Source organism: Lucilia sericata, unplaced genomic scaffold, assembly GCF_015586225.1.
Source record: "Lucilia sericata isolate MDLA Ls3-8-SP2 unplaced genomic scaffold, ASM1558622v1 Contig000006F_arrow, whole genome shotgun sequence".
NCBI lineage: Eukaryota > Metazoa > Arthropoda > Insecta > Diptera > Calliphoridae > Lucilia > Lucilia sericata.
This window is the reverse complement of record NW_023994047.1, coordinates 483575-503146: the sequence shown is the minus strand read 5'-3', so window position 1 is coordinate 503146 and position 19572 is coordinate 483575. Positions and strand designations below refer to the sequence as shown.

Genomic DNA, 19572 nt, shown 5'->3' with positions numbered 1-19572 from the left:
GTTTGTGAAAAACTGTTCATGCCCAGTTAAACCAAAAATAAATAAACCATAAACCATAGTTTAAATTAAGTTAAACAGAGTTTAGGTTAAGTTGGGTTACGTGGGTTGCTCGTGTGACACCCTTAGAATTGGCATTCCTGATATTGAAAAAAAGGTTTCCCCCCCCCTCTCCCCCTAATTTCGTTGACTACATGGTTCGTTCCGGTGCTTCTAATAAAACCGATCATGTCTACTGGTGACGCATCTCTGAGACATTCCAGATCATGGAAAAGAGCTCTACCTGACAAGTAAGTCGAGTTTAAGTTAACTATGTAATTGTAAAACTATCGAGTAAGTTTGTGGGATTATTAAAAAGGCGGAAGGCTGGTTAAACTAAGTTTAAATAGGTCTCATAGTCAGCTAAACCAAAAACTTTAGAATGAAATAAACCAGAACGAACTGGTCATAGTTTAAGTCAAGTTAAACAGAGTTTAAGTTAACTATAAAAATTGTAGAACTGACGACTAAGTCGAGTTTAAGTTAACTATGTAATTGTGAAACTATCGAGTAAAGTTAGTTAAACTAGGTTAACAGAGCTTAAGTTAATCTCAGCTTAACTAACTAAAATAACTAAAATAAACTTAAGCAACTAGATAAACAAATTTCTACATAAAACTCATTAAACTTAAGTTATGTAAAACTTAGTTAAACAAAGTTTAAGTTAACTATTCGGTTAACAAGGATGCAAAATAATAAATCCGAAAAAACCCAGTTTAAATCTGTAAAAAGTTCTGCCAACTACAAGTTATAAATTAAACTACTCTCATAAATATTTTTGACATAAAACTCAACCCTTGTCTGTTCTGTATCATAAAACGCGTAACGTATTTTATTATTTAAAAATTAAAAAAAAAAAACAAACAAAAAACTATTGAACACAATTCATGCTCACTCGCTTAACCCAAGATGGGATAGAAAGAACACACACCACGACGTATTAATCGACTTTGAATTTTATTGATCTTTTGTCGGTATTTTATCGGCTCTTCTTTTATATTGTCGCTTATTGGGTCTTTACGAGCTTATTGTAGCACTCGCCCCATTACATGCACACGCGACGGGCGGCCAAAATAAGCAAAAAAACACACAGAGAAAAAAAAAAAGAAAGAAAAACTTTTATTTTGGACTTCAGTAGTCTCATCAACATAAGCAAATTGTTGCGTTGCTTAGACTAAAAGTTTCCTCCAATACTTGGTTCATAAACAAAATAAATTTAATGAAGACCATCAACTGACACCAGCACAGATAGGAAACCGAAGAAGGAGTTTAAGACGACCATCATCGCCTTAGCAAAGCCAGTAGTAAGTAGTTGGACGACGTAACTGAAGTAAGTAAAAATTGAATTGGTTGAATGAATGAATAGTTGTTTGGTATAAACATTTTTGCATATCGTAAGCGTATAAACACCATATTCATTTGTATGTTCATTCATTTATTCTTATTCATTTGTCTTAAAGATTCACAGGGCAAAATCTTTAAGACCAACCGACCATCGTCATCAACATCTACCGGCGTCTGCGGTAAATTCAAAGTGTAATTTCTGTTTTATCCCAACGACTGATTGAATAAAAACATGAAATAATGCCGCCGCCCTGTATAGCAACAACAACAACAACCACATACATATATGAGTGTTTTCTTTAAGCTAGAACTTTTTTTATTAAAGACTTGACTAGACTAGAGCAAAAAGAAGATCGATATTAATTCTACCATTTTATCACCGATTTGTTTTGAATACCAACATACATCACATATACATTGGCAAAAAAAAAAGTAAGAACTTGTTTGTATAAATAGGTTTAGAAAGCTTGTTTTTTTGCCACAAAATGGCGTTGTAGTTAATTTTTTTTGGGAAAAAACCTAAATAAAAATTATAATTTGTTTAAACAATTTTAAAAGATTTGCTTTTTTAGCGCTATTAAAGTTATGGCGCCTATGTACGTTATATTTTAGATAAGGTACTTTTTCATTTAAGTACTTTTTTCTTAGGTCTCTCTAAGTATGTGTTAAAAATGTGTTATATAAATTTAAACAAATAAGCAAAAAATTTGCTTAATTGTTGTTGTTTGTATTTTTTTGGTTTAAAATAATATATGTATATAGAAAATGTTGTTATACTTAAGTTAAGATAAATATCGAGAGTTTAAACCCCGAGTTTAACTAAACTTGTTTTTGGTAAACAAAGAAAACGTACAGTACTTACAAATCCATGTTTATCACTAATGTTATTGGTCAGCTTAAGCTTATGGAATGAAACAACCTTTTGCATCCATTGTTCACCGGTTGTGGGTGAATCTGGATGGATATACATTCTTTTGGGCATTTCAGGATCGGCTTTGCCGGCAATCATCCAGCGACTGTAGAAGAAAAACAACAAGGGAAAATTAATAATAATTCATTAAGATAAAACAAAAGAATTTTTTATTTAAAGTGTAATTTAGTTAAACTTTAGTTAACCAAAGTTTAGCTGAAAGTCTTATTATAAGTTAAACCTGGTTTAATTAGTTTTTAATGGAAATATTTTGGAATAGCAACCAGTTTTGTGGTAAATTAATGAATGTCTAGTTAGTCAGTTAGTTAGTTAGTTAGTAGTTTAGTAGTTAGTAGTTAGTTAGTAGTTAGTTAGTTAGTTAGTTAGTTAGTTAGTTAGTTAGTTAGTTAGTTAGTTAGTTAGTTAGTTAGTTAGTAGTTAGTTAGTTAGTAGTTAGTTAGTTAGTTAGTTAGTTAGTTAGTGTTAGTTAGTTAGTTAGTTAGTAGTAGTAGTTAGTTAGTTAGTTTAGTTAGTTAGGTAGTAGTTAGTTAGTTAGTAGTTAGTTAGTTAGTAGTTAGTTAGTTAGTTAGTTAGTTAGTAGTTAGTTAGTTAGTTAGTTAGTTAGTTAGTTAGGTTAGTTAGTTAGTTAGTTAGTAGTTAGTTAGTTAGTTAGTAGTTAGTTAGTTAGTTAGTTAGTAGTTAGTTAGTTAGTTAGTTAGTTAGTTAGTTAGTTAGTTAGTTAGTTAGTTAGTTAGTAGTTAGTTAGTTAGTAGTTCTCGTTCGTTCGTTCGTTCGTTCGTTCGTTCGTTTCGTTCGTTCGTTCGTTCGTTCGTTCGTTCGTTCGTTCGTTCGTTCTTTCGTTCGTTCGTTCGTTCGTTTTCGTTCGTTCGTTCGTTCGTTCGTTCGTTTCGTTCGTTCGTTCGTTCGTTCGTTCGTTCGTTTCGTTCGTTCGTTCGTTCGTTCGTTCGTTCGTTCGTTCTTCGTTCGTTCGTTCGTTAGTTTGTTCTTTTTTTTTTTTTTGTTAGTTAGTTTGTTCGTTAGTTAGTTAGTTGTTAGTTTAGTTAGTTAGTTAGTTAGTTAGTTAGTTAGTTAGTAGTTAGTTAGTAGTTAGTTAGTTAGTTCGTTAGTTAGTTAGTTAGTTGTTAGTTCGTTGTTAGTTAGTTAGTTAGTTAGTAGTTCGTAGTAGTTAGTTAGTTAGTTAGTTAGTTTTTGTTTGTTTGTTTGTTTAATTGTTTGTTAATTAGTTTGAAAGGTGGATGTATGTTACATCAAATCCGAAGAAGTACACCTAGGCCCCTATCGGGACTGTTGTGCGTTCCTTAACCAGTGCTTCAGGTGGGAATCGAACCCACCACCTTCGGTCTACCAGACTAGAACACTTACCTACCGGAGGCCACTAACTTACCGGAGGCCACTAATTTAAGATTAGATAGTTGAAAACTTTGAAATACAATAAAACTGTTTAAACTTTAGTTAACTAAACCTAACTTAAACTGAGTTTAAAGCAAAACTTGTAACAAATTTCACTTCAATCTACATTTAAAACCCACTTACCTATTATGAAACTTATAACGATAATCATCGGCTGCCACAATATCCAAAAGAAGTATATATTTCGCCTTGGCATCCAGACCCGATACCCGAAATTTCATTTGGGGAAACATTTGTCTGTAAAAGAAAAAGAGAAACATTAAAAATAAGAACAATTTAACTTAAACAATGTTTAAACAAAAAAATTTAAATTTTTATAAATAAATTAACAACAAACGGTGATAATAATGATGGTGGTCAAGTATTTTATGGAAGAAGTACAATTATCATTATCAAAACTTTATCATAATCACAAACGTGAGCTCAAGAGCAGAAACTGGCTAAGGTGGCGCCAAGCAAAAAGCACGAAAAATTTAAATTTGTTTCTATATACATATTGTTAAAGTAGCCACACAAGGTAGTAGTAAATTGATATTGGTTTTTAGCCAAAAACAAAAAATAACAACAAAAACAAACACATTGGGGAATTACTGCTGCAACACCATTACTACCACACACACACTACTTTTACACGGCCACACTAAAACTCTAGAAGAACACTAACATGTTGCAACAGAGGAAGGAAGGAAGGACGGTTGGTTGTTTGGTTAGAGGAGCCAGTTTATATGGCTACAAAAACCACCCATTATTATCAACTAATGCTGTGGCTTCATTTGTCCAATTTGTGTGAAATTGTTGTGGCAGCAACCACAGTTAGTTAAGTTAAAACAAACATTTTTATTTGGTCACAGAACGTGTTGAAAGGCTACAGCAGAATGCCAAAGGCATAAGACACAGCTAACAAAACAAACAAACCAGCCAGCCAAGTAGTAAATGACCAACTCACGGTTTAAGCTGGACTCACTACTCATCATCTCAACAGCCACTGAGCCAAACAGCCAACAATTTTTTTTTATAATATTTTTATATTGTGCTGTGTTACTCCTTTGCTCAGTTAAAGTATCTTACAAATATGAAAATTATAACTTTGAGCAGCAATCACTCAATCTTTTTTAGACCAGGTAATTTTGTTAACACACACAGCTCAACAGCAGCAGCAGCCGCAGTAAAACCAACAACAAATCTTTAAAATACAACTTTTATTTTAAGTTTGAGACTCATGAATCAAATTTAACGAATGTCTCGTTCATGAGCAAACAGATCATCATCATCATCGTCAACAATATGGTTATAAGTAATGTTGTTGTAGTTGTTGTCGATGCCGCCGTCTTGGACAACGTCCTCATCACCCATATTATTAACGGCAAACAGACAGTATTTTGTTAACTAAACTAAATACCAAAAGGAACCAACAACAAGACAGACGGACGGACGTACGGAAGGACGGACATAAGAAACGTCTAAACTCGTCGCGACAGACGTCAACGAAAAACCAACAAAACATGCCCACTAAACTGTTCAATTTTTTTTTATTTCCCATTCCTACCTTTATTATACCTTTTTCTTATGATTCTATCAAAAATGTTGCTGTTGTACGTTAAGCCTAAAGCAGAGTTGTCAGCGCCTTAGTAAAATATTTCCATCCCCCCCTATGCTTTAGCTTCTCATAAGGTTCCCTGAAGCTTGTTTTTTTTTTTGCTCCGGCTTAGTTCTCAACAATTAACGAGTGAGTGGAAAGCTGTTGCGTTCAACGCATTTACTACTTTAAATCCTTAAACAAACTTTTCTGTCTCTTCCAACGTCCGTCAGTCCACCACACAAACATCCCTGTTTGCTGCAACAAATTTTTGTTGGTTTCTGCAGTTCTTCTTCTTATTGTTGTTGTTGTTGTTGTCTGTGTTTGCCTATGGCTCATTTTCAATAACTCGTTAACCATTATTGAAAAGTTGGCGCCAGTTGGCAAAACTCACACTAAACCTCTTCCTGCCAAATAAACAGCTCTTGAAAGGGGCCAAATACACTAACAACACAAAAACGACCCACCACACGCGTTTTTTTTCCTTATTACCCAAGAACCATCACAACTCTCCAATTCATTCCTTAGCTTTTCGTAAAACTTTTTCTTGTTTTAGTTTTTGCTGCTGCAACACAACCAAAATGTTTTGTGCCCTGTTTATAGAATTTTGTTGTTGTAAAAAAAGCCAAATTCGTTGTTGCTTCACCTTGTTGAACGCACCAACATATATAACGCTCTTTAAAATATTTATGTATTGTTTCGCGCACATGCATCAATCTAAGATCTCGGTAAGCGCGCCTCTATGCCCCTTTGATGCAGGCAGCAATTGATAACATTGCTTTATACTAATTTTTGCTCGTTTCTGTTGTGTGTTGCGGCGGCAGAGTATGGCTGTTGTAGGGGGACAACAACAAGATACAGATTATTATTTTTCGTTTGTTTTATGAAATTCCCTTAAGTTGATTCCTTGTGATTATTTTGGTCTCTCGGTGTGTCTGTGTTTATGTTTGTAATGCACCCAATAACACACAACAAGCAAGTTGAGAAATCGAACAGCAAGAAAAACACGATCACAACAACATATCTATTGGGTGGATAGAAAAGTTATAGTTGTGCTGGTACATCATGATCATTTTGAATGATATTAAAGAAAACCTTCAACTTTAAGGGAACTTTTGAGAATTTACTGATCGAATGATCTTGAGGATCTATTTTAGAATTCTACAACTTTCCGTTCTTTTTTTCGATTTAAAGATGTCGATCAAGAGATCTTTAGACATAGAGATTATGATCCTTAATAAACTTGAAAATGCCTCTTTAACTCGGCGCTTAGATCCCGAGAGTATAACAGTCCGATTGATCTTGAGACCTCGATATGATCCCTACAATGACAATACGATATTTGCTCCGCAATGAGCTAACTCCGCTGCTATAAAATTTCCTTGACTGATCTCTTTGAAGACAATTCGATCAGTTTTAGAACTTACTGATCATATAACATCGAGGATCAATTTTGAAATTCTACAACTTCCAGTTCTGTTTCTGATTAAAAGATTTGATCGTTATATCTATCTTTCCAGATATTAAAACACATTCCCTAACTTTGACGCTTGGATCCCGAAAGTATAATAATTTCAGGTTGATCTTCAGAGGACGCTATGAACCTTGTGAAGCAAATTGGTCGATCAAATTTCCTTGACTGATCTCTTTGATGACAATTGCATATTTATCAGGAATAAACCGACTCCTATTTATTTGGAGTTTTCATGACTGATCACTACGATCACTACGATAATACGATATTTATTCTTAAGTGAATTGAGAGCCATTTAATCAAAAATTGTCCACCAAGAGGAGCATTTTAAAGAAGATGAAGATCGTCAATTCTTTCCTAATGCTGTACTTGCCAATTTCTATTTCTTTTAACTGATCACCTAGGAGCAAGGAAAATAACTCTAACACCCACCCAATATTTTAAATTTTTTTTGGAACATTTTTGTTTTATTTTTTTTCTGGTTCAAATTTACCCACATCCGTAAATACGTAACAACATACAACATGCATACTTAGTTGCTGGTTCAAATTGAAGATGTTTGTTTGTTAAACGTCTGTCTGTCCGTTTGCTTGTCCGTCCGTCCATCAGTCCGTCCGTCTGTCTGTCCATCCATCCGTCTGCTGAAGCCTACAAACACATGTGCTGCTCTCTCTCACCAAGATATTTAGGAATGATGATGGCTTGTTACCGTCGTGTTGATAAGCTTGTTTGGATATTTTGCACACTTTTGTTCTTGTTATTGTAGTTATAGCTGTTGTTATTTCGTTAAATTCAGTTCAGTTTACTGTCTGTTCTTGCACAATGTTTATTTGTTTTAAAACCCCAACATATAGAGAAAAGAAGAAAAAACCCTGAAAGATGTTGATAAACATTTTTTGGTGCTTTTTGTTGATGTTGTTGCTGTGTTATTGTTTTGTTAATATCAAAAGCTTACATTTTGGGGAATTATAAGGCCAAATATGACATCATGGGTCAATTGTTGGCATTTCTAAGACAAGCGTTTCAAAATTGTTCTTGTTTGTTAAAGCGCGGTTTGTTTGTTTGTTTGCTTTCTACCAGGTATACATCCTTCCCTCTGCCTATTGGTATTGTCAACTTTAAACGCAAGCAAAAAACAGAAATAAAACAAAATTTTTAATGTCAGCCCTGTTTGATTAGTCAATAACTCGTTGAAATGAGTAAATTTCAAAAAAAAAAATATAACAAAATATAGAGAGAAAAAAATTGTAGTCATGTTAAATTCCTTTTTAACTTATTTTCTTTAACACAAATGTTTGAGTTTGTGTTAGCTTGCTTGGCATTCATTCAACAGTTTTAATATTTTTATTTAATATTCTTTTTTTTTTTTGCAAAAAATTATGAATTTTATTTTTATTTTTTTGAAATTTAAGTCACGTTTTCCAGCGTCCTGTCGCACAGATTCTTATTTAATAGTTATTGTATTCCAAGCATATACTATTAAATGTGGTAGTCATTTCCAGACGCTTGTTAAAGTGATTAAACATTTCTTGATTTTCGATTTTTTTTTTTCATAATTTTTCCATTTTGTTTTTGCAACTAGTTAAGTTATTAAAGCAAAGGACCACCAACCAATTTTTTTAAACCAGAGGACTAATTTATTAAGGCTGGTCTTGAAGGAAGTAATGTGACAAGTGTGTGTGTGTGTGTTTTTTTTTTTCTATTTTTTTCAGCTGTCAGCAGCAAGTTTTTAAATATTAAAATTGGTTGCAACTATAGTAAAGGGTGTTGTGAAAAGTCTGTCTTGGATTTCAGAGAAAGGAAACTAGGCTTAAAAAAGCTCTCCAAAGAGGTTTCTTTTCTATATCTTTCTTGTGTTTGAAAGTAGACAAGATGCCTGATCAAACAAGTCGTGTATTCTCGAATAAAGAGAGACTTAAACAAACTCTCATTGATCTTTCTAAAGTTCAAATAACACAGTTCTAGAGTTAGGGACAATACTGATCATCAACGAGACTCAAACCCTTATTAATCTTCCCAAATTGATCAAAAAAGGTTCTATACTTTTCTTTTCGCAGTTTAAACAACACAGTCAGAGATCGATCATCGACGAGGATCATATTCTCATTGATCTTTCTAAAGGTTAAACTATCATGATTACTTCTTTTCTCTATTTGAGAATCATTGATGACAAAAGGCTTAAACGATAACAAGGTGACCAAAAAATCGGAATTTCCGCAATTTACTGATCAAATAAGGTTCTATACTTTTCTTTTCGCAGTTTAAATAACACTGTCCGAGATCGATCATCGAAGAGGATAATATTCTCATTGATCTTTCAAAAGGTCTCTATTTGAGAATCATTGATCAAGCTCAAACGATTACAAGATGATCAAACTATTGAAATTTCCGAACATTGAACGAGAAAATCAAACATAAAACTGATCAAACTCTTCTTTCTCTTGAAAGTCAACAAGATGCATGATGAAACAAGTTTTATATTCTCGAATAAAGCGAGACTTAGACAAACTCTCATTGATCTTTCTGAAGTTCAAATAACACAGTCCTAGAGTTAAAGAGGATCTGTAAAAAGATTCCAATTGAAATTAGATTTAGTTCAACAATAATACAGATCATCAACGAGAATGACTGCCTTATTGATCATCTTCTTTCCCTACTTAAGAATTATTGATCAAAAAAGTATTAATACTTTTCTTTCCCCAGTTCAAACAACACAATCCGAGATCGATCATCGAAGAGGATCATATTCTCATTGATCCTTTTAAAGTTTAAACTACCATGATCACTTCTTTTCTCTATTTGAGAATCATTGATCACAAAAAGCTCAAACGATATCGAAGATTCAGCAATTTGAAAGAAAAAATCAAACATAAAATTGATCAAACCCTTGACTATTAAAGCAGAGTTCAAAACACATTTAATTTACAGCAACTTTGTAAAGACGTTGTTGAATTGACAGAGAAGTTATGAAATGTTTCTTTAGAGATCTTTTCAATTTTCAAAAACAGCAAATGCAGATTAAGCTTTTGATTCTTTCCTTAAGATGCAATCGATGATAGACAGAAACTAGGATCATATAGAAAAGATCATTCTTATATTGAATTGTTTGATCGAGACAGAATAAGATCGTATTGCTGATCAAATCTTTGACATTTGAAGATACTAAAATGATCATGTTTTAGATAGTTTTCGGGAGTGAACAATATTTGATCGGGAGAGAACTACCGAGGATCAAAGCATAACAGATCATTTCAAAGTTTGAACTCCAATAATTTTGTAATGAAAATGTTGCAGCTGAAATTTATGATTCTCTGCTAGAGATAACAAGCTTGGTTGCCCAGAAAGAGACATGATCGAGAGATCAGATCAAAATCATCCTTAACATCTCCTTTAAACATACCCTATTCTTTTCTCCCTATTACACATCAATCGATCATTTATCTTTCTTCTATATATAGAGATGTCTGTGCCAAAGTCACTAAATTTATTTATTTATTTCATTCTGCTCTAAAATGGACACCTGCAACTCTTAAAAGTTGTTGTTGACAACACAATTGTTGGCATTAATCTTTAAAGACTTTGTCAACACGATCGTCCAAGATAACTTTTCAACATTTTCAAGACGCTTTAGGGGGAAAACTTAACAAAAAAGAAATCAAATTGCAACAACCCCAAAGCAAAGAGATAACAAACCTGCAATGAGGTCATACGCTCATCTGCATAAGGGGTTGTTATTTAAGTAAAAAACAATTTGAATATCCGGCAATAATTGCAGTTACTGAAGCTTTAAGCTTTCAAGCACTTGTTTTTCTCTTGCTTTACAATAAAAATCCAATGAATTGACAATTTTTATGCAAATTGTTAAGGAAATTTATTTGACAAATAATAAAATGTGTTTTACCTCAAAGTCTGCTCAATTGTAAAAAAATAAATGGAAATTGATAATTTAATTGAAGAAATGAACAAAAAAAAACAATGATGAAGCTGACGATAGGGTTTTATCCCTATAAAGATTGAAGACAATTGATAAACAGAAAGAAACAGTTTAATAGTTAACGTACAGGTATCAAGATAATAATTGTAATTCTGGAGCTCCAACAGCAGCTGCTCTGAAGAAGGAGTAGTCAACTATTTATGGGTTTAAAATGTTTATTTGTTTAAGGTTTTTTTCAGAATATGTTTGTTGCTGCATAACCACGCTAATTACCAAAATAAACAAGGTAATTTAGGGGTTGGTATAGAGCGATAAAACTGCTATAAATAACTCACAAATTACTGGTGCTTAAAGAAGAAGAAACATATAAATAAACCCACTAACTAGAACACAAACTATTAATTCAGGTGGGCAGCAAACAGCACTGCCAAGAACTGGGGTTCTCAGCTTAATAAAAACCCATAAATAATGAAATTATTTTAAAACCAAAATGATGGAAGTGATTGTGAAAATAAATGACCAAGCGCCACAAAGGATATGAAAAACCCTATAAACTATACTTTAGCATTATATTAATATAATTTTCGTCCACTAAACTAAAAACGTAAATACAAATGTTCTTTTTTTATTATTATTATTAAAGATGCCACAGCGTCTGACTGACAGCTGGAAACTCCCACAAAAAATTAAAACAATCTATAAACAGCATCCACAGAAAACGAAATTATCTTCTTTTTACTTTATGATTGTTGTTTTTTTTTTCAACATCCATGTGTGTTATATATGTTGTTGTATGTCTTGTTATCTTAACTAGGCGTTTATCTTGCATCAAAATGTGCTGTTTCTTGGCCTCTGCGGCGTTCAATGTTGCTGGCTGTCAGTCTTTTAACTACGTTATCAGCAAACAATTAAAACCCAGAAAACATACATAAAACAGTAGAGATACACAATCAAACACAAGAGTTTTAGGCCGTTCAACAGCAACAACAACAACAGCAGCAACTTTAAAAACAAACACAACAATTAATAAAGAACTGAAAACAAGCCCGCAAAGTTACTGGCTGCTCTTTGTTCAATGAATCATTTTTGTTGGCGTTTTAATGTCAACGAGTACATTCAAGAAGATGTTTTCTTTCAGTTTTTTTTTCGGGCTTCTTCGATAATTGTCACTATTGTGAATGAGCGCCCTTCTTCCTCTCCCCATACCAATGTCATAAATCAGCATAACAGCTGTCACTATTGCTGTTGTCACTAGGAAATTTCGGTTTAGATAAGAAAGCACAAACACACTCGCATCTACAATTACTAACAAATGTAACGATGCTGTAATTTCGAAATTTATGACCATTGACTTCTGTGTGTCATAGGAAGAATATGTTGTCTAAGAGTTGTCATTTAGTCATTCTTAGATAAGTTTGAAACAAAAATAAAACACTTGTTCTTTTTTGTTTGTGTGTCACTAAAGATGATTAATTTGTTTGTGTTTTAAACTCTAACTTCTGGACTTTATCAAAAATCTTTGGACTAAAGTAAATATGGGTTTTGAACTTTTAAGCTGTAGTTGAGTTAAGCTAATATTGCTCTTAATGCTCCATGATCTGTTACGATCGTGAAACGCTAAAGTTTTAAATTTATTACAAGGAAAGGAAATGTTCAGGAATCTTAAACGATCGTAGATTTCTTTGACTTTAATGAACTCTTTTCGACTTTGATCATAGCGATGATAGAAGCTTTCCTTGCCTTCAATGGACTCTGTTCGACTATGATCATAGAGAGGGTCGAAAACTCGAACCACTTTAGATTAAATATTTTCGACTCTTTCCCGAAAGTACAAATTTAAATTGAGTGAGAAGCTCTGCTTCTTCTCACGATCGTAAGGTAGGAGATCCTTTCAAAGTTTAAACTGATACTGATGTTTCTTTGGAATGAAGTTAATGTGGGTTTTAACATTGAGTTAAGCTAATGTTGCTCTTAATGCTCAATGATCTTTTACGATCGTGAAATGGTGATGTTTTCAATTTATTACAAATGAAAAGGGAATGTTCAGGAATCTTTAACGATCGAAGCCTGTTCAACTGTTCAACAATGAACTCTCATAGCGAGGATCAACATCACGAAATTCCAGCAAAACTACAATTCCATTTTAGCTTGAATATTTCCGATTATTTTTTTCGATCGAACAAACTTTAATTAAGAGAGAATCACTTCTTCTAACGATCGGAAAGAGATTTTTTCCAAGTCGTTACTGATTTCGTTTCATCTCCTGCTTAACAATCGCTAGAAACCCACACGAAAATGCTAATGTTTTCTATTCCATTTCCGAGTAAAGTAACTTTTCCCGAAGATCCAAATGTAGGAAATCTTTCCAAAATCCGAAACCCTTTAAATTTGTAGAAACTGTCTTTGAATAAAGGCGAATCAGACCATATTATCAAATGGTTAATTCATCTTTCTTTGAATATCGATAAACAAATGTAGACACACTTGGACACTAGGCAATATTGAGCTTTCAATGTCCATAAATAGAAGATTCAACGAGGGAAATTTTTAAGGAACGCTGATGCTTTGACAATCGTCCGAGACGCAGAAGATAATGCTAATGTTTTTGATTATATTTCTAAGTGAAAAAGCTTTAGAGTAACATTATCTCGAAGATCAAAATGTAGGAGATCTTTCCAAGATCCAAAACGCTTTAAATTTGTAGAAACTTTTGGCATATCTAAGTCTTTGAACAAGGGAGAGTCAGATCAGGGACAGTCAGATCATTCTTAAAAAACGCTGAAATAGTAAGTTGAGTTAATTTCTCAATACCATATGTTAAAGGAACCTGGATGCACCAAGGAACTTCGAACACTGTCAGTGAATGGAAATAAATTAGAAAACGAGACTGGAGATTCCACAATTTCCATGATCTAAAGTAGACATTTGAATTTCAAGAACATCAGCATTAGGAAACCTTTTTGAAATCCTAATAGCTAAACACCTTAAAAATAAACTAGAAAACATCAAGGAAAGTCCCCCCAATCAAACGAAAATAAACATTATTCCCAATTTCAAACCACCTACCCTTTCCTAAATTAACTTCCCAGGCATGGAAAATTCTCAACAACTTTGTCAAACTATTGAAAGTTTAATGATTAAATGCTAAATGTTAAGTCAAAGGAAGTTATTTAATTTAATATACAAATATAATTAACAAGCGAGTGTTAAGGTCTCAGCAAATGATAGTTTTAGGAAATTGTTACAAGTATCCATGTGTTTTTTTTTTCTCTTCTTACTCTTGCTAAGTATGTATCCAAATCCTGTATTCCTTTAGTTTTTTCAGCGTATATGTTTAGAATATAAATAGCTTATATACACAGACATTCTATATACACTATATACAAAGAGTTTTTTTTTTTTTTTTGTATACTCCACTATATACTTTAGGGATTCTGTGAGTATATTTTAGACTTAAATGCGCATGTCCTCAACTAATTTCTGAGTTAGTGCTTTGTCTGTATAACACACATACTCTCCCCATTTGGGGATGTTGTAACAAAGTTTTCAATATTATCTTTATAAATATTTGCCAAGTGTGTCCAATATGTCGATAGGGGATGTTAGGTTTACAAGTTCTTTGAATTTCTTGAAATATTTTTTATGTTTAATGGACATTACATAAGTCTTGTATAGTGTATTTACACTGCGAAAACTGTCCACCACCAGAGTGTGACATTTCTTGACCATATACATATGACAAAAAGAAACATTCATATTATTTTTTTTAAAAACTCTGCTTTGGCGATATCTGCCATCTTAATATGTTAAATCATAAATCCTTAAAATACAAAACAAAACCACATGATGATATCCTCTGGACAAATCTCGCTTTTATAGCTTTTGGTAGTGTTGCCCAATTCAAGTGTCGTTTGCTTTGAATTTGTAGTTTTGCTTTTGCAAACATATTGGACTTATTGGTTGAAGACAGACAGTAAGTGGAATTTAATAATATTTGTTTTTGTCGTACGCAGCTTAAATAGCCCACACACATATTAATGTTTATGCGAACGCCTTTAAACGGCGTGTTCTCTCACCAAGTCTCGACATAATCTTGTTCAAGACCTGCCGATAAATCTGCCTCATGCTGTCACACACAGCAAACAGAAAAAAATCATATATGTGCAACAGAAAAAAAATCGTTGGTTATTGCAACAAAATAAACTCACAAAAATTATGTATGAATAAACGAGATAAACCCAGTTTAAATATATATGAGTGAGACTTACAGCCACGCCGTGCAAACTTGAATAAGGTAACATTTGATTCTAATGTTTTTTACACATGCTACAGTTCAACGACAAGTGTTTGGAAAGTTGCAAAAATTTTGCTTACAAATAGAGCTAAGGAACCTTAGGAAGGCATTCGGAATACTTGAACGCTTGACTAGAAATACAATTCTTGACATGAAAACTTAGTCTTCCATGAAGAGAAAAACACGTTTAATTGGAAAATAGTCTTGGTTGAAACCTTCTGAGATTCCATTTCTGACAGTTTTAGAACAATACAATCCTAACCAAAAAGTCGATTACGAAGAAGTAAAGAAGCTTATAAGTTCAACTAGGGATACGAAACTTTGCAAAAAAAAAGAAAACAGGCTTTTATGAAGTTAATAATAAGTTAAAGCAAAAAACAGCCTTGGTAGAATCTAAATAAACCTTCCGAGATTCCAATTCTAACAAATAAGTCCATTGCCGTAAAGCAGAAAGATCCAAGGAAGCACGATGTCAAATGTTCAACAAGAGATTCGAAACTTCGCAAAGTTTTGCAAAAGAAACAGGCTTTTATGAAGTGAAAAAACACATTTAAAAGGAATACAGCCTTGGTAGAATCTAAAGAACCCTGCTAAGATTCCAATTCTAACAAATAAGTCCATTGCCGTAAAGCAGAAAGATCCAAGGCAGCACGATATTAAATGTTCAACTAGAGATTCGAAACTTCGCAAAGTTTCGCAAAAAAAGCTTTTATGAAGTGAAAAAACACATTTAAAAGCAATACAGCCTTGGTAGGATATAAAGAATGCTTCTGAGATTCCAGTTTTAACAAAAAAGTCCATTGCCTTAAAGCAGAAAGATCCAAGGAAGCACCATGTCCAATGTTCAACTAGGGATTAGAAACTTCGCAAAGTTTCGCAAAACAAACAGGCTTTTAAGAAGTGGAAAAACACATTTAAACGGAATACAGCCTTAGTAGAATCTAAAGAACCCTTCTGAGGTTCCAATTCTAACAAAAAAGTTCATTGCCTTAAAGCAGAAAGATCCAAAGAAGCATTAATTATGTCAAATGTTCAACTAGGGATTCGAATCTTCAAAATTTCTCAAAACAGAGTACGTTGAGAGGAAAACAGCCTTGGTAGAATATAAATCAGACTTCCAATTGTGCAATTCTTACAAATTCACACCTTATAGCAAAAGGAACCATTGGAAAACCGATCTTTGTAGGAATATTAACATCAAGACTGTTGTAAATGGAAAAACAGGAATCGACAAGTTTTAGTTCACGCAATAAACTTTATAATTCCAACAAAAACGTCTAGCTTGCCATAACAGAAGGATCCAAGGAAGCGGTTATACATGCACTAACCTAGAATTTCAAAGTTTTTCAAAGTAACAGAAAGTATCCGATTTAAAGAATCTTAAAGCTCATTTAGAACTTTGAAATTATTTGGATAAACATAACTTTTGGATATTGAAAGGTTTCGAAAGTGGTAAGCTGTTTCGTATGAATTTAAAAGCCTATTGCAAACTATTATTTAGAAGATCCTTTATTGACCCTTTTGGACTCCCAAATGTACTATGCTTATGACAGACCTGTGTAAATATGTTAAAAATTTACTGCCCTCATTGCAGCAAACTCATTATACTTTGTAATCCAGCATGTTTTCTTAGGTGCAATTGTCTTTTGCGAGTACAACCACTTATTGAACGTGTTTGCGTGTAAGAAACGAACGTCAGTTGCACTCAAGGTAGTTCATGAATTAACTTCGAACGTCATAAAACATGCATGTGCATGTGCTCAAACAAGTAGTATTTTGTCTGTATTGAAAATTATCTACAGACTTGTGGTTATGAACATAGTGTTGGTAGTAGAGTTAGTAGACTTGGTCCATTAAAAAATAAGCCATCTGTTTAGTTATTAAAGAGTATATTTAAAAGAAATATATATAAATAAATAATTTTTTTATTGTTTCAGTTGAGTTTTTAAATAATATTGAGGCGGTATATTGTCTATGTTGACAAAACAAAATAGTTTTTCGTGACACAGGAAGAAGCTTCAAATGAAAATTGATCTTTATATTTATAATTTTATAAAGAATTGAAAAAAAGAATACCATTTAACAGCGGTAAAGCTAATAAAATAAGGGCTTTGTTTAGGGGCTATAGAATTCTATAGAGAATTGTCTTTCAATTTAAGGTTTAAGAACCCTTTCTTAAAGCTTTATAAAGCAAACAAAGAGATTTTTTTTTGCTTTTTTGCAAACTTAACTTGATTAGCTAATTTTTTACCTTGTTGAACAATATCTGATATGCGTATTTAAGAGTATTTAAGCGCTCAAACTTTTGCAAATAAAACAATAAAATAAAACCTTTACTAAAGAAACAAACCAAATGATCTTAAGCTAAAAACCAGTTTACTGATCATATGGGAGAGTTTGACAAGCTAAGTCTGCTGGCTCTCTGTTTTTGAGGGAATAAAAATGTTAAAATAAAAAAAATCCAGATAAAAAAATTATGAGCCTTTGGCAGTTGATTTAGTTTTTGGGTTCTTTTTTTTTTTGATACTGCTCTGCCAACACAAGAATGATGAAAGACAAACATAGTGAGACGGCCTTAGACTTGGGAAGTTAAGTTTACAGACAGACAGACATATAACATATGCCACAGGCTTGTTAAGAGAAGACAAAGTAGGCGTAGTTGGCACGTAAAACAAATGCCTGTATGTTTAGCTTGTTTCACAACAAAAATAAAGAACATTTCTTAAACCAATACATAATTAGTAAAATACACATCAAACTGATCGGGAGTAGTGAAGCGCTTACGATCAGTAAGTAGCAGTTAAGTTGCCAGACGAGACCTTTTATTTCCTCTCTGTTTGAGAGCTGCTGCAGCAATTCATCAGCCACAACGTAGTTGTTGATCATCATCATCATCTCATTAATAATTCAAACAACAACAAATATTAAATAAAGTTTTGTAATCGAGTTGTTATATGAACTGACAGCTTTAAGAATAAAAGGGAAATTTTATAAAATTGATAAACAAATCTTGGCAAAGCTAAGAGTTTTGTCCAGAAACCAAGAGTGTAAGGACTAGAGTTCTCTTAATTATAAATGAGTTTAATTAAATAATTACTCACTTGAATTAGCCTGGAAAAGCCCTTTCCCTGAATGTCTAACAAACACTCTCTCCAAATCTCTTTCTAAACTTTTTGAAATAAAATCCAAAAAAAAAAGCTTTCGTTGTTTAAATTTCAATGCCTGGCAAAGGAGTGTTAGATATATACCAAACAGGGGCTGAAATTTTGAAAAGTCAAAGTGGAGTGGGTTATATATAAAAACAACAACAACAACAATAATAATTCGCACTTTGTTAAAAAAAGTTTTTCTTTCAAGTTAATTGTACGAGAAAACGCAAAACAAAAGCCCAAGACTCATTGAAACTCACAAAAATTTTATTCAAAAGTGTTTAAAAGTAGACAAAAGCCAACACAGGCAACTAACAACAATGCAGCAACAAACGCTGCCACAGCTGTTAACAAAGCTAACACTACTGCTGCTGCTGCTGTTGATGTTGGTTGTAACTAAACAACATAACTGCAGGTTTTTGCCACATACTTGTTAAACCAAAAAAAATACAAAAATAAAAATAAAAATCCCAAAAACAAAATATAAATTTCTATATGTACGAAAAAAATAAAATGAATGAATGTTGGCTAAACTGTAAAAAGAATGAATGAATGCAGGCATGCATGTCATAGAAGTTGAGTGAAATTATCACACATTCACACCATTTTCAGAATTTTGCCATTGTTTTAATGAAAAACAACAACATACAGAAGAAAAAAAAAACCCACACATGCATTTGTGATTGCAATGATTTGAGGCAAGTGTGTGTTTTACAAGCAGCATTAGAGTAGTCTCCTTCGAACCAGCCACAAGGTGTTTAAGTACGCCACCAACGAACAAACATGTTCGTTCTATAACTTTACCAGCACTGCTGCTACCGACACTGCTACTGTCTTTAACACTCCAGCACTGTAGCAGTTTAAACGTATTATTACGTGTTTAATAAGAATATCAAGGCAGTAGCTGTGGCAGGCTTACATCCAGACAACAAATAAAGAGCACATTGAAGGTGTAAATGAATGAGTGACGATTAGCACCAGAATATAATGATAATAATAATAAGAACAACAACAACATTTATTAAAGCAATTGCACTTGGAAGAAGAAAATAAAGCAGCAGCAAGTTGCAGCTAAATTAGCTGCCTGCCTGCCTGACTGCCACTTTACAAGTCAAGTCAACACAAAAAGGCATCAAAACGTGCTAGCAACCCATAGACTTGAGTCACTTAAGATTCTCTTATAATAACACTCACTTGTTTAAGGCTTTCACTTGAATTTGTTCTTATTTTTTTTTTTTTTTGTAATTATTTGTCTCCCCAAATGGTAGTGTTTCTAGCCTTAGCTATTGTCATTAATATTTTGCTTTTTCTTTAACTCAAAACAAAAGGATTAAATTTACAATACAGCAACAACAACAACAACATAAAACAATTCTCACCTTTAGCAAACAGCAAATTGAATGAACAAATTAACCACAATTCTG

At 32.9% G+C, this 19572-nt stretch overlaps 1 protein-coding gene across 6 annotated transcripts in view; it reads right to left on the bottom strand.

The window, feature by feature from the left end:
• Positions 1-19572, bottom strand: part of LOC119602013 (optomotor-blind protein) — a 119813-nt gene that overhangs the window by 66669 nt on the left and 33572 nt on the right. For 4 of the 6 annotated variants that reach the window (XM_037953337.1, XM_037953352.1, XM_037953360.1 and 1 more), the window contains 2 exons: positions 3845-3958; positions 2234-2396 (listed from right to left, as the gene is read on the bottom strand). In XM_037953337.1, coding sequence (XP_037809265.1) covers positions 2234-2396; positions 3845-3958 — 277 coding nt within the window. The remainder of the gene's footprint in view (positions 1-2233; positions 2397-3844; positions 3959-19572) is intronic. The other 2 variants (XM_037953368.1, XM_037953376.1) reach the window with 1 other exon arrangement.